The sequence below is a fragment of the Carassius auratus genome, chromosome 12, assembly GCF_003368295.1.
Source record: "Carassius auratus strain Wakin chromosome 12, ASM336829v1, whole genome shotgun sequence".
Classification (NCBI taxonomy): domain Eukaryota; kingdom Metazoa; phylum Chordata; class Actinopteri; order Cypriniformes; family Cyprinidae; genus Carassius; species Carassius auratus.
The window spans coordinates 15,516,664-15,531,939 of NC_039254.1; the positions used below are offsets into that span (position 1 = coordinate 15,516,664).

Consider the following 15,276-nt stretch of genomic DNA (forward strand, 5'->3'; position numbering starts at 1 on the left):
AACACCTCTGGTTTTTTTCAGAATTTAGCAGTAAGAAATTACTTGTCATCCAGATTTTGTATATCGACTATGCATTCCAAATTTAAGGTATCATGATGTATGTTTACGCAACTGAACTTTTGTCAATCCGAATGAATCCCATCGGATTTCAGATCCTGAAAATTGTGTTTGCATAAATGTGCATTTACTGTATATTCAGTACAAACCACCACCATAATATTTAGTGCTGCTGTAACTATAATTAATGTTTTTGACTTGATGATAAGTCTAAAATGAAGGCTAACATCTCAGATGTTTTTAAGCCAATATTAAGTGAATATTCAGTCTTTACTCCACTGAACAGATCGTTCAGTACATGTTCGTAAGAAGTAAAACATATGTAAACATCAGAGATCTTATTATAAAAGCATGTGTGTAAGGTATTTTTTAATCTGATTGAAAATATTTTAAATTCCTAATTGTTTCCTATTGATCACAATATACAACTACAACATCTTTTTCAGTCCAGCAGAAATTTCAGTGTTTGTGATGAAGACTTTTCAGTCCTTGAGCATCAAACTGATTATTAAAACTTATAAAAATACTAATTAATTACTAAAAACTTATACAAATAAATTCAATTAAATAAATAAAAACAATAATCTGGTAGATGCATGGCTGCTAATATCTTAAGCCTATAATATTTTTTTTTTAAAAGGTAGTATTTGATAAAATAATTATACAATTAAATACAGTTAAATACATAAATACAATATCACAATGTACAGTATTAAGTGACAATTAAAATTGATAAAAAAAAACATATGCATGCACAATTGCACATCCAATGTTGACCGATTGTAATAACATTAAAACATACATTGGCTGATAAGTATTTTATATTGACATATCACGAATCCCATAGATAATTCCAAAGAAAAATGCTTCTATAATCTCATGTCACATTTATAGTTTCAGATGAGATTAGAGCAATGCCTCAAATGGTACCAGGTTATCAAAATTTCACTGTAAATAAAATATTATTGAATCATTTCAAAACCAAATTACATTTTAAATTAGTAACTTATTAATGCACGAAAATAGGAGTAACCAATACAATTATTGCAACATTATGAGAAGTAAAGCTGTCTTATAATTGATTTCAATGATGTTCTGTGACTGAGAGTGTTTCAGTTCTCTAAAAAAAAAATAAAAAAAAAACCTTACAGGTGCATGTGTGATGTTTCCCATAAAACTTCATAAAGCTATTCCAGCATCTGCTCTGTGTTACATGAGTGAAAAATGAGAGGCTGTTTGTCCTTTTTCTCACATCATATTCTGAAGGCATAATACTGAAGTTTCAGAGCCATTCAGAGTCATTTGTCAACACCAATGAAAATCACTTTTCCACAAGACATCAAACATGACAAATATGTATCATATAATTTTGATAATTATGCAGACAGGCCTTAGGAATCAAGATGTCCATAAATCACCTTGTAAAGCTGCATGGAACAAGACTGAGCGTTCAGACCATTCTCAGACGTTCCATGACATAACAAGCCCTTTTAGTTTAATGATGATATAAACAGTCAGATAGTATGTCAAGATTATGTATTAGAAAACTAACACAATGTGTACCATTTAACTAACCTAAGTGATGCATTAATTTTATGTCATGAATCCAAACCAAAGCTGTGGTTTATGTAAAACACTTCAAAAAGACCTCTTCTAAAATTTCAGAAGAGATCTCAACAGTGTCTCAAACTGCGCTCAGATTTGCCAAGTTTCCAGATTATCCAACCAAAAGTCAGAGCTCTCAGAATAAATATTTATCATCAAAATCTTCTAAATCCATGCTATCTGATCTATGCTATACTATCAATAATCATTTTATAGGTCTTTACTCTTACTGTCTTACATTTGCATTTTAGGAGTAACATCTAATTCAATACTAATTCTCCATAAGCAACAATTTTGCCTGTGAGTTTGTCAGATTCAGGCCTGAAACTTCCAAAGTGCTGAAAAGAAAGTCACTGTTACTGTAAATATGGTGTGCTAGTACCTCTGGAACCTCAGTTATAAAAGGAAATTCAGAATGGTTGTTAATGCTATACCACAAAATTATCATATTCTATCTAGTTGTTGACTAACTGTTTTCTGCCTTCTTCAAATCCAAGTCTGACTTGAGGTAAACAGAGCCATTGAGAAGGTGGCATTCTGCTCTCTAACTCTGTGTTTGGACTCTGTCAGGCTGCTGTCTGCTGCTGAAAACCATGCATCTTAAAGAGCTCATATCTGTGACGCCTGCCATCATTACAGTCGGATCTTGCTGTCTGTAATTTGCAAGTATGGCAGTCAGTCAGCTAGTAAAACAGCACAGGGTCATTCCAAGCCATTCTACAGCCAACATTGACCCACAAACCTCTACTCTATGTGACACAGATGAGACATCTCTGTATTTATGCACATTGCCGAGACTTGGGTATGTAATTCCGCAAATGCTAAATGCAATTAAATACCATGAAGCATATCAGAATCTGAATCATTCTTCCTCGAATTGAAAACATGATGCTGCTTAATAAGGCTATTTTGATAATATTCCAGGATCTTCTTTTTTAATCACCACATCAGTATTTCCACCCCTTTGGTGCAAACATCTAACAGTGACTGGTAGGTAGGTAAGATCATACTAGTAATTACACACAACCTTAAAATTAAAGACAACTACTCAAATGTCATTCATTTATGCTGGGTATCTGCTATTACAATAAAGAGCTGTGAAAAACATATTTTGCCAAACACAATGTTCATAATGTTTCCATAATTGTATCCTCCCATCTCACTTCCACCTGTTTAAGGTTAATTAACACTAAGAGATCTGAGCTTTGAAATATAACCTAAATTATTTCATTTTGATTAAAATTATCTTTTAATAAGGCAATGTCAAATACCCGGTCACTTTTTATTTCCTCACAGTTTCTTAACTTAGATTATTCAGACAAGTAAATCGAATAAAGTGACTGATTAGAAAAAATAAATTTAATCAAGTATTACTTCACATACAGCCATGTGTCCAATTCAGTTGTCATTGAAAACAGCCAGACTACCATTAATGGAACATACTTTTGAGGGTAAGTGCTCATTTCACATTATTGTGTTTGGGTTCTTTTTTAAGTAACTCTGCGTGTGAGCCCCAGTTACTTAACTATTTGTTGAAAAATAGTATGTAGCGTGAAGTGTTGACTGATTTCAACTTCAAAGTGAACCAGGCTTTAGGGGCTGTTCGCAAACATTCACACTGCTATGTTCAGAAGCCCCAGTATTGCTGCTTTATTGTACCTAGTTTGAAAAAAGAAGGAAATCCACCTTTTCACACTCATGTTTGCAGATTATTTCTGCCAAGACACATGATTCCTTTTTAGTGAAGTTGGTCTTGACCTGTTGTGAAACTCTTGCCATCAAATACTTAACTGCTTTACTGTACACAGACTGCAGGATTCCATCCACAGATGTTTGTGGTCTTCAAGCTGTTAACGTATCGACAAAAGCTGGGAGAACGCCTTTCCAATGCCAGTCAAGGCACATGGATGGGAAAAGGACAACTGCAACCTGTATATCCTGTGCTTTGAAATGATTACACCACGGCTTTGTCTCTCATGACAGCTCCAGGTAAAAGACTTAAAGTTTCCAATTACAGCTGGGAGAAATGCAAAAGGAAGCCGTACCCACAAAAAAAGAAGGTCTTTGTGAATGAGGGTGTGTTTTGAGAGGAAGGGTTTTTGCTCTTTTGCAGCATTGTGTTCTTGCTTGAACCATTAAAATGACAACCGACACTGAAACATAAAAGAGCTTAATAATAATAATTTAACCAACTATAAAGCCAATAAATTGCTTGAAGTCTGATATAATGATTTACTGGAATCTCTGAGCAGACAGTGCCATTAAACGCTGCCACTATCAGTAAGCATCCTTGAACTTTAAAGAGAAGGTGACTATAGTCTGTCTCCACGTGCTAGAGCATATTAAAGCCTCTCACCTTCAAAGAGAGAGGCAGACAGAATTCACAAGCAGACCTCAAACAGATGCTTGTTTGTAATGTGTGACCTGTCTAAATAAATGCTTTTGAAAGCATTGGATCAATCAGACATGCATGTCTTTTTAATCTCTGTTTCAAGGCTGGTTAGTTTACATGACCGCTATTTTGTTTTCTTTATTGTTGTAACATTGGTCTTTCATGTTTTCTTGAGTCTTTGTATTCAGCTTTAAAAAAAAACAAAACATATATTTAAAATAATAGATCAATCATTTTGATCTCCTTGTTTTCTTTGATACATTTGTTTCAACAGGTATAACACAAAGTGATTAAAAGTAAAAATAGTCTCCCAGATGAATATTACTATTTTTAGTAGTGGAAAGGTCTTTTATGGCTTATTAAAGATAGACGAACCTTATTAAACACTTTAATTAAACTTCTAGACGTGAATGCATTCCAACCCTCAGCTCTGACCACTCCTAACTTTACACACTGTGTGTCCTTTAGTTTAAGAAACCTGAGATACAACTTAATGCAAGCATGATTTAAGACATTGTATACTTTATATCATCTTTATTTAGAATAAAATAGACATTTAAATCAGCTCTACATGACTGTAAAACCAGATGTATACACATTATAGATTAAAAACTAGCAAAAGACTGATGCACCTTCTTTCAGGGTTAAGAAAAATATCTGAATTAAGTGCCAACTGCCTTATATTATTTACAGTCTAATACAGTAATTTACTGCAAGATTTAAGTTCCGTTGAGAAACAATTATTTCTACTCTGCAATGTTGACACAAGAAAATGAAGGAAAAACAGAGTATCCCATTCCAAGTCTGGCTTCCCCTCAGTCACTCGCTGTCTTCCCTCACCAAGTTTTTTTTTTTTTTTTTTGCTTCTCTTGGAGCTTTGTGAAAGAAAATTCCTTGAATATTCAGTGTCTCTGGCAAGTGTGCAGACTCCGTGATGACTTGCTGCCATCTCTTTGCGTTCTGCAGGACAGACCTTCTGCACAATCACAACGCTGGAATATCTCCAAGCCATGGTTGCCTTTCCTCTTGTGCTTGGTGCAGACCTGGCCATCTTTTAGGACGGGCTTGCAGATTTTGGACCAAAAGTGACGGGCACAGCAGAGTCCCTCTGCACAATCTGATGATCTCAGGCAGTTCTCTCCCTCTATACCTGAAAAAAAAAAAAAAACACTCATGAATACAATGCACAACTTAATCTTGAGAGACCATTTTAATAGATCAAAATAGCTTTCACATTGAAGACTGAGTTGATCTTAAATTTTAGTCTTATCAACAATGTTTTCATTACATTGCTAACATTCTCCAGTGGTCTTTACACTCAACCAAAGATACTATAATATCAGTCACATTCTTGAAAAGTTCATGCCTTGTGATGCAACAAAGCATTTAAATCTTAAAAAAATACCCACAAACTAAATTACAGCTATGTCAGAATAAAATGGAATAATCTGAAGATATTCTACACATACATCATTGGTTACATGAATTATTGTTTACCTTTTAGCATTTGGTTTTGTGGTGAACCTTGGGTGGCAACTTTTGGTGGCATCACAACAGTTGAGTTTTCTTGGGAGATGGACACAAACTCTTCCATTCCAATCTGGTGGATCATGTTAGGATCATTTGGAAGGCAAACTCCTAATAGGAAGAGGCATTTTTAAGATTATTGTTAGTCAACACTGTCTGCTATTTGTTTAATCTAGCCTATATAACGCTGAAATATCTGCACTCTAGCATATCAAAACTGTGATCTTACCGTTGCTGCAGTGGTTGCCAGGGCAGCACATCGCATCCCGGATGCAACGCTTCCTGCGCTTCTTGCACTGGAGACAGACACCGCGAGACAGGAAGCAGAACTCGTCGCCACCGCATTCCTCATCACTCTCGCAGATTAAAGGCTGTGGGAGTTAAGAAATGCACTATTAGTTTAACAACCACAAAGTTAAAGCATCTGTCTGAGATAACGTTCTCGTTTATGTTCTTACCTGTGGTGTATCGAGAGCGAAGTTCAGGCTGCCGCTGTCCGCAGGTGACTCCTCCAGACTCGGGCTGACCGTATGACCGGTACTCGCCGCACCTGAACCGGCCTTAATAGCGTTGGAGTTGAGCACCGCAGAACCGGTGGATGCTGCTTTGATGCAGCCCACAAGAATAAGGCATGCGGTAGAGAACATGACGATGTTCAGCATTGTCAGGTCTGGTATTCCTTGGAGGATGAAGGATGTATTCCCGAGGTAAGCGGGCTCGTCTGTGGATTCTCATGAGCTCAAGACGCTTCATTTATACGCGCGCGGGGTTGTTTGCGCTCCCGCCCCTTGCTGAGAGTAACAAAGGGCTGGATGAAATTTCAAAGCGTTGTGTCAAGAGCTGTCTGTCTATCGGTGTGTTTGTATGCACGTTTTCATGAGCTGCCATCAAACAACCACCACAGTAATATTGCTTATTGGATGGGAAAATAGTAAATAAATAAAAAATATATATTTTACAGTATTAACAAATCATATAAATTGTTATTTATTTATTTAGGCCAGCAAAAAATGATTAAACTTTACTGCTAAATCTGCAAAGTTAAGAGTCTTCACAGATAGTTCAACCAAGAAAACCGAGAAACATTTTTACAAACACTGGTCAACATGAATCAATATTATCCAAATATGTTTTATTTTTATTTTTTTTTATTTTTTGACTTTGGAACTGGAATAATAATAATACTAATACTACTACTACTACTAATAATAATACAATTAATAAAATAATTATTTGTATATTTCATTGTAATAGTCATATTGCTAGTCAAATAGCAAATGAATATCAAATATTTAAAATTATTTAACTTTTTTCTCACAGTGATTTTGTATACTCCGTGTAAGAAATACAGTAAAGATTTAGCAGAAGTTAGGTCAGAACCGTGATGGGGCCTGGGGCCCTTTGAAATGCGTTTGATTAAACAAGTGCATAAGATCAAAGTGAATATGCAAATAAGAAGAAGTGAGAAGTTTACCGAATTAATTATCATTCAGTCTGTCTTTATAAACAAATAGTGAGTGATTAGCAATCTGAGATAAGAATGTGACCCTAGTTAACGTGGCTCATCTATTGATCTATCTGAAAGATTTGAGCAGAACAGAAAAAAATAATTAGTCTATATAATCTCGCTTCTAAAATTTTTATATTATCCACATACACTGAGAAACTTGTGTTTTCACATGTAGCCCATCTTTATCAAAAAATACATGTTGTTTGTCTATTGAGACAGTTTGTCTATATAGACAGTTAAATTCGCTATATTGCAATTTTAAAAGACTGATCTTAAATTGTAACATTAAATGAATAGTAATTGTATCATATGACATTTCGGTGCACATACACTGCTCGAATGATTTAACAATTTCAAAGTGTCTCTCTGCCCATTACTCCGGGACAACTCCCAAATCAATGTCTTTGATGTTGTTGACAGGGGTCACTTCTAATAGACGGTCACAGGACAAACGCTCAATACACTTCATTAAACGCGAATTGGCAGGGTTCATCCCCATCCCTTTGTCTATTGGCTTTGTTTTAATTGTACATCCAAAGCCTACAATGGTGTAAAATGAACCGTGTGTAAAGGAGCCTTTGATGAGCTCAGATCAAACAGGACTGAAGCCCGTGTCTTAATCAGACTTCCACAGCGATGGCATTTTCGCAAACAGTCCATTTGCTCGGGTTTTAGCGGCTTTTTTGTAGACATTGTACTCAGCAAATTCATTTAGTGGGATGCTAGTTAATCCTGTTTTAAAATTCCCGATGACAATTTATTCAGGTCAGGGTTCCTGAGAGACTCTAGGCTATCGTGCAATACAGCAATACAATTACGTGGTAAAAAAATAAATAAAAAGTATTCCCTGCACTTACTGGAGGCAGCACAAGCAAAATGATAAATGACACCGGTGTTCAATATTATTATTTTGAATAAGATTAATAAACAAAATAAGTAATATGGGTAATTAGCCTAACTATCCCGATTGAAGGTTGCCAAGCAGTGTCCTTTTTGCGACTTGTTCCACTGATATACAAGGTTACAGGTGTGCCTTTATCAGTTTATTGCAATAGCTTTGAAAAGTGATGGAAGTTCTGTTCTGCGATTCGGTTCTTTTGAACATCTCTTTTCAAAGAACCAGTTCAAAACACTTGAGTGAGTAGTTCTTTTACGATGAGAGGTAATTACCTCATTACTTGGCATCCTGATGTGGCATGCATGTTCTAGCATGTTTCAATACTGTGTAGGGACATGTAAAGTTATTAGATTTTAAATTATTATTATTATGTTTTATTATAAAGGTTAATGTGCCCCAGTTCATTTCGTTGCAGCCTGCACGGGTTATGAAAACTGTGTAAACATATTATGGTTTGCATCTAGCCCTTTATAGCCTATTATTTGCACAAGTTAATTTAATCTCTTTACTTAAAAATATAATACCAACCCATTTGCATAAACTGCAATGATTTGTTTCCTTTTTTTAACCTTAACTGTTCAAACTTTTTATTATTAGTATCGGATCTTACATGTCCAAGACGGTTCTGGGATTCGGTTGATGACTGCCGACCGCTAGAACGAGTAGAACTTTCTTAAATCGCTATTTCTATTGTGTAATTTCAAATGCTCAAATGATCGCGCGGGATTTTAAAATTCCATTTCTTATCATAATGGCTGTTATTCTGCAGATGGAATGCAAAGGTAGTCTATGTGGTTTATTTTTGTAAGTTGCTGTCCTCCTTTGGTGTGACAGGATCCAAGCAGGGGGTAATGCATGTCCTCTGATGACTCTCCAAAACAAACTTGTTTCTTTGTTGATGCTTTGTTGGACTTCATGTTTGAAGCTTGATAAGGAGTTTACTGAAACTAACTGGCCCCAAAATATGTAGTAATAGGTTTAGAAATATAAATAAATAGTTATATATATATATATATAACCTTTAATTTCTGATCTTCTCTGGAGTTGCTATTGGTGATTTATGTCTGAACAACCATATGCTTAACAAGTTAATTGTGATGACTTCTCCGCGAGCCATGGTAAATATTTCAATCTTATGCAAGTTAAAATCACCTAGTGACATGCCATTGACTGGTGGCTTTAGCTGTGAACTGGAGGTCAAAAATTTCTTCTTTGCCCCCTGGGTTTACATCTTTTGATGTCTATGGGCCACAGTGCTGACAATGAAAAGCTACCATGCTCATGTGTTATCTTTTGGGAAGAGGGGAGGGCAGATGTTTACTGAGCATTATCACCAGCTGATATGAGTCAGACCCTTCGTATTACTAACACCTCCGGCTACATTCTGAACTTCTGAGTATAAAAAATAATGAATGTAACATTTAATGAAAACAGCAGGTGCAGACGTGCAGACACATTAATTTGAAAGATGCTTTTATTGTAAGAAAATGGCATACAAATCTCTGTACCTTTAAAAAAGCCACAACTGATTAAGAAGAACATCTTGAGGTGTCTGACTAGTCGTGCAGCATCAAAACAAGCAGGGTGAATTATGGATGCCATTGTGTTAAGGCACTTTCAATAATGCCAAAAGATATATGGTGAGCACAGAATATCCACCTTGTAAAGTAAAGATAACGGAGAACCAGAATAGCATACATGAAAATGTATTATTATTTTTTTAAAGGCAATCGGACTGGTTTTACTCAATACAATAAATCTCTACAAATCGCACAAAAATATTACCACTGTATATATTTATATATACATAAACATTTACCCCTGGTCCTACAATAAATAAGATTACATAATTGGTTTTCCAGCACAGCACTTTGTGTTCAAGCTATTATAGACAGACAGTCTTCTCGTCATTGTTTAAAACAAGCCAAGTAGAGTCATGAATATGATTGGTGAAAATCACAGGAGAAAATATTCAGAAAGTTTGTCTGTATCAGTAATAGAGCTGATTATGTAACTTCATAAATACAATTCCGATCTCACCCACATTTTATCAGGGATGCAGCGACTTGACTGCCCTTCCTCTGTTGAAGCACAGTGTGCATTTTAGTAAAAAGCCTGCCCTCTAGTGGAACACAAACTATATTGAATCTAATTCATTATTTGATTGGATTTCCATTGTCTTAAAAAAAAAAAATAATAATAAAGTTTCCCATAATACAGACTAAATGCATTCAGAAGCCTTTAAAATAAAATTAATGAATAAATAACAAATTTAAAACAATAAAATAGCAAAACCTGTCATCATTTGCTCACCCTCACATCATTCCAAACCTGTATGACTTTTTTTTTTTTTTTTTTTTTTTGTGGAACACAAAAGAAGATATTTTGAAGAATGTTGGTAACAGCAGTTTCGGTTCCTACTGAATTCATATAATAATATTTTTCAAAATATATTATTTTGTGTTCCGCAGAAGAAAGAAAATCATACAGGTTTGGAACAATATGATTCTGACAGAATTTTAATTTTTGAGTGGACCATTCCTTTAAGAGGTGTATGCGTATAAAGTAATAATAATCATATAAATCCATTAAAAGCCATCAATCTCTACCGTTACCTTTTTCCTTTTTTAAAGAATTCTGTTCCAACTATATAAGGCGTATTTATACACAACTAGTCATGCTATCAAAAGTAACCACAGACTAAATTCCTTTCTAAGATGCATCTTAGAAAAATAATCAATGCTCAGTCCAGATCATAGTGCTTTCTCTACTTATGATTCTGTTTTTAAGACCCAGACCTAAAACCTGAAACCACTGCTTGTGCAATCAGTCAAACGTAAAACAGCAAAGAGAAAAAATGACGGGCTCATTCAAGAACAATCGTCTCCATCAGCTCCGAGTCCATATCTGAGGCCGTGTTGGGAATATGGAATCCAGTTTTTCATATAAGGACAGTTTACAAGGGTCGTGGGGTGCGGCGGGGGGATGAGGACATCTCCAGTGGCACCGCAGGACAGAAGTGTGGGCGAAGGCAACTTGGTGTCACAGAGCTGGGCTAGACGTCATCCGGTCTCCCTTTTCACTGACGAACCACACGGGACACTCCAGGGCATGTTACATGTTTCAGTTTTAGAAATCAGTGTCCCAGCCAGAATTGTCATCTGGGGGAGGGTCCTCATTGTCCTCAGGAAAGCTATCAAAGTTACTGGTGTCAGTCGGGCTTGCAACCTAATAGGTGCGTGAATGGAGGAAAAAGGATGTTAGACGGATAGATATTAAGTGCTAATATAAATTCTGTAAAGAACTCATAATGTTCGCCTGCACATTTATTCACCATCCAATGAATAATACCAACCAATATAAATTAGTATTTAATTCATTTAAAACATATTTCTTTATAATCAATTAACTTTTATTATATGGACCATTGTGGAAATAGGGTTCAACAATTAATCAATATAAAACTGAAATTGCAAAATGGCCTAATGAATTTATCAGATCGCAAGGGCTGTGATTTATATTATTATTGTAATTTTACAGTTATACTGTATAAAATATATTATTTTTTTCTGAAATACTTTTTCTGAAATATTTTATTTTAGAATAAAATATAACCATAGTAATATGTATTATTTTGGTAATTATTATTATTGATCTTACGATTCGGTTCACAAAAATCACAGTTCCAGATTTTTTTACCAAATAATAGGGGGAAAACCACACTAATTTATCATACATTTATGTCTAACAACACTTAACTAACTTTTGTTTATGTTAAATTTATTTGAAATGCAAATCTCTTAGTTCACCCTCCTTATATTCAAATTCACACTTATGAATTAAATTGGAAACGTTTTATACTTACGTCAGGAATAATTGGAGGTGTGAGAGTTCCTTTGCGCAGGCCTTCCCAGTTAAAGCCTTCAAACCATCTATGATGGAAAAAGAAAATTAGTATCCGTCTCAGACAAACAGAATAGAAGTGGTGGAATTTTGTGTCATGTTAAATTTCAGTCTTTGGAATTAATTGATTTAAACAATTATACTTTGAACAGGAATGTTACTATAATGGCAAACAAATCTTGACACAATGCACAGCATAATACGACTAGTTTTATAGGAATTCCTTGACCTTAAAGTTTTATTATAATATTTCAACACTTTTCTAGACTTAAAAACCACAGTCTTTCCCCAAATCCCCAAAGAAGAGGGATATTACAGTACTCACTTGTGCTTTTGGATATCTTTGACTCCATTTTTCAAATTTCCTAGCCTCTCAGACGGATTGTCCCTGAGGGAAACAACATATTCAATACAGATTTAATTTATAGTGCTCATATTCGGTCAAAAATGCTTTTTCTGCATCTACATCAAACCAAGTTTTTTTTTTTTTGTTCAAACCTTAAGCTATACGTGTGTGCTACAGTTTAAAACAGCAGAACATCTCAAACTGGAAAATCACATGTATTAAATATCTACTTATGTTTCAGACTGAACTTCAAGATGTCGAGAAATGTACCCACCTGCATAGTTTTTTTATTAGATTGCCTGCATTTTTGGTGATCTTCTTTGGAAATTCTATCATGTCGATTCCTCTTAAAATGATATTATATGTCTTCATTGGATCTGGTCCTGAGAATGGTGGGCTGAACCAGAAATGCACATTAGATTTTATAAAACTAGAAGCAGGAGTAATCCTAACATCTATCATGTCATACTCAATGAGAGAAAACACGTTTTACCTTCCAGTCAAGAGTTCATACATAAGAATTCCCAATGACCAGTAGTCTGCTGAGATGTCATGGCCTTTATTCAGTATGATTTCTGGGGCTACATACTCCGGCGTTCCACAGAACGTCCATGTTTTCTTCCCAAATCCAATCTTTTTAGCAAAGCCAAAGTCCACCTATAATAGACAAACAGAATATTCATATCAAAACTGCACCCTGTGTGGCTTTTATTCCATGTTCTTTAGCTTTAAATATACTAATAATAAAAGGGCATTTTGGGTAAATGGACCAAAAATATTGATAACGGATGAAGCTCTAAGGGGCGTATGTGCTCTAGATAGGAAGTCCCGCCCTTTGATACCAACTGACAATAAATTTCACCAGCCTCAGAATGTGTCATCTTATATTAAAAAAGCAATTGAGATGTATACTCACAAGTTTGGCATATCCTCTGTGATCTAGAATGAGATTTTCTGGCTTTAAATCACGGTAAATTATTCCCTTGGAATGCAGGTAAGCGAAGGCTTCAACCACACAGGCCGTATAAAACCGTGTAGTAGAGTCTTCAAATGATCCTCTAAGAATAAAGAAAGAAAAACACTTCTGGTTCATTGGGTTTCTGTCATTTAGTGTGACAGAATTAGAATCAGCCATCATCACAAGAACAATTTGGCTACCTGTCTCTAAGAATGGTCCAAAGTTCTCCTCCTAGACAGGCCTCCATCAACATGTACAGATATTTGCTGTCTTTGAAAGTCCTGTACAACCTGAAGGAACACAACCACCCAATTTTGTCCCTCAATATATGTTTTTTCCTTTATTATTATTATTTTTTTAGGATATGACCTCCAATGATGCTCTCAGGAGGTTTTAGAACCTACCTTACAATGAAGTCTGAATGGGCCTCCTGCATGATCTGTTTCTCAGAACGGATGTGTTCCTGTTGCCGCGTGTCCACAATGTGGCGCTTCTTCAGAATCTTCATTGCAAATGTTTTGGTCTCTTCACTCTTGAGCTGCACCTGTGGACACCGAAGGCAGGCAAAAAATGAGTGCTGGAAAAGTGCTAATAAGCTAATTTTCTATTGAAACTAACTGTAAAAACAAGTGCATGTGCTCCTTATTAAAGCATTTGAGTCATGGTCTATTAATGTGTTAAGGGTCCTCAAAATAGATCAAGTGAGCAGGAATTCTTCACATTGCGTCTCTGTGATGGCACTTGAGTGTTCATTTGATCCTGTAACTATCTAGCAAACGGATAGCACTACAAGCATATATCACAGCCCTGGTGAAAGGACACTCGTTTATACTATGTTGCTGCAGTGCTAGAAATAGGTGAGTGGAAAGGGGAATCCTCTTCCCAGTTTGCTGGGCTTTCCTTTACAACAGAATCTGATCCGCAATGCGCAATGCTATGCCCTCCTGTCTACGTCAAAGTTTCCATCGTCTTTCTTCAACATAAATGATTTCCATCCATCCATCCATGATTAACTGTCTGCCTACCTAACTAATTACAACCTATTTGTCTACTGACCTACCTACACATCTGTTCGTTTGTTTATCTATCCATGCATTAACTGTCTTATTTCCACTGACTATATATACTATCTGTCTACCGACCTACCTACTTAACCCAAGTTAGATGTCTGCCCTTTTAACTTTGTTGTGGAAAGTTACCCTGAATAGAGTTACAACATTCCCAGACCTGATCTAATCTTCAGGACAGTAGAACACATGAGAGCTGCTCATTTGTCCTGCACTGTCTAGAGTAGATTAATAAAATGTATTCTTATATCATTGGTTGACGCAAGTTTTTGTTTTGAGTTATTGCATAACACGCATCAGAAGGCCATAAAGCAACAACTCCATGTGCATTCACTGTACTTTACCTGCAAGGGTGTCCAACCCTGCTCCTGGAGGGCCCATGTCCTGTGGAGATTAGCTCCAACACACTTACCTGCAAGTTTTTAGTGAGTCTGAAGACCTAGATTAGCTGGTTCAGGTGCGTTTAATGAGGGTTGGAGCTAAAACTCTGCAGGACAGTGGTCCTACAGGAACAAGTTTGGACAACCCTGTCTCACTGCAATCACCTTGTCGTGCTTAATTATAGAAGAAGCTGATGATTTTGGTTATTCATTTACATGAAGACATAAAATGCATGCATATAGAAGTGGCCTTTCCTACCAGCTCAACTCTTCCAAATCCTCCAACTCCCAAGGTGTCGATGATGTTGAAGTCCACCAGCTTCAAGTTGGAGAAGAAGGCGTTCTCTGCCTCGTATCTGCATTTTTTTAAGTGGAAAAAGGGAAACTTCTTAGAGGTTTGGACAGAGTATGTGATAGGGAATGTTGGAGCAGGAATTGGAGCAGGAAGGCTGTTTATTCGCTCCCGCTCTTTTCTCTCCTTCACCAAGATAGGAATTAATTCACGCATTCTGACCTCCTTGTAGCTTGACCAAATCAAATACTGTGAAAGAGTCAAATGTACAATTTTCAAAACGGCTAGCAATACTGCAAAGACAATCTTGCAAAATCTGGCTGGCAATATGCAATGCAGTC

The 15,276-nt window shown here is 35.9% G+C and overlaps 2 protein-coding genes across 4 annotated transcripts in view; both read right to left on the minus strand.

Moving 5' to 3' along the window:
- Positions 1 to 4,571: 4,571 nt before the first annotated feature.
- Positions 4,572 to 6,366, minus strand: LOC113112242 (dickkopf-related protein 1-like). Its single transcript, XM_026277669.1, has 4 exons — positions 6,040 to 6,366; positions 5,811 to 5,952; positions 5,552 to 5,692; positions 4,572 to 5,204 (listed from the first exon to the last, which is right to left on the minus strand). The coding sequence occupies exons 1-4, from the start codon at positions 6,241 to 6,243 to the stop codon at positions 4,957 to 4,959; spliced, it is 735 nt and encodes a 244-aa protein (XP_026133454.1). The 5' UTR covers positions 6,244 to 6,366; the 3' UTR covers positions 4,572 to 4,956.
- Positions 6,367 to 9,445: 3,079 nt separating this feature from the next.
- LOC113111947 (cGMP-dependent protein kinase 1) overlaps positions 9,446 to 15,276 on the minus strand; it is a 167,055-nt gene continuing 161,224 nt past the window's right edge. For 2 of the 3 annotated variants that reach the window (XM_026277220.1, XM_026277219.1), the window contains exons 10-18: positions 14,903 to 14,999; positions 13,601 to 13,740; positions 13,397 to 13,486; positions 13,155 to 13,296; positions 12,732 to 12,895; positions 12,513 to 12,635; positions 12,218 to 12,280; positions 11,855 to 11,921; positions 9,446 to 11,217 (exon numbers count right to left, since the gene is read on the minus strand). In XM_026277220.1, coding sequence (XP_026133005.1) covers positions 11,119 to 11,217; positions 11,855 to 11,921; positions 12,218 to 12,280; positions 12,513 to 12,635; positions 12,732 to 12,895; positions 13,155 to 13,296; positions 13,397 to 13,486; positions 13,601 to 13,740; positions 14,903 to 14,999 — 985 coding nt within the window. In that variant the 3' untranslated portion in view covers positions 9,446 to 11,118. Of the gene's footprint in view, positions 11,218 to 11,854; positions 11,922 to 12,217; positions 12,281 to 12,512; positions 12,636 to 12,731; positions 12,896 to 13,154; positions 13,297 to 13,396; positions 13,487 to 13,600; positions 13,741 to 14,902; positions 15,185 to 15,276 lie in introns of all 3 variants that reach the window. The other variant, XM_026277221.1, reaches the window with a different exon arrangement.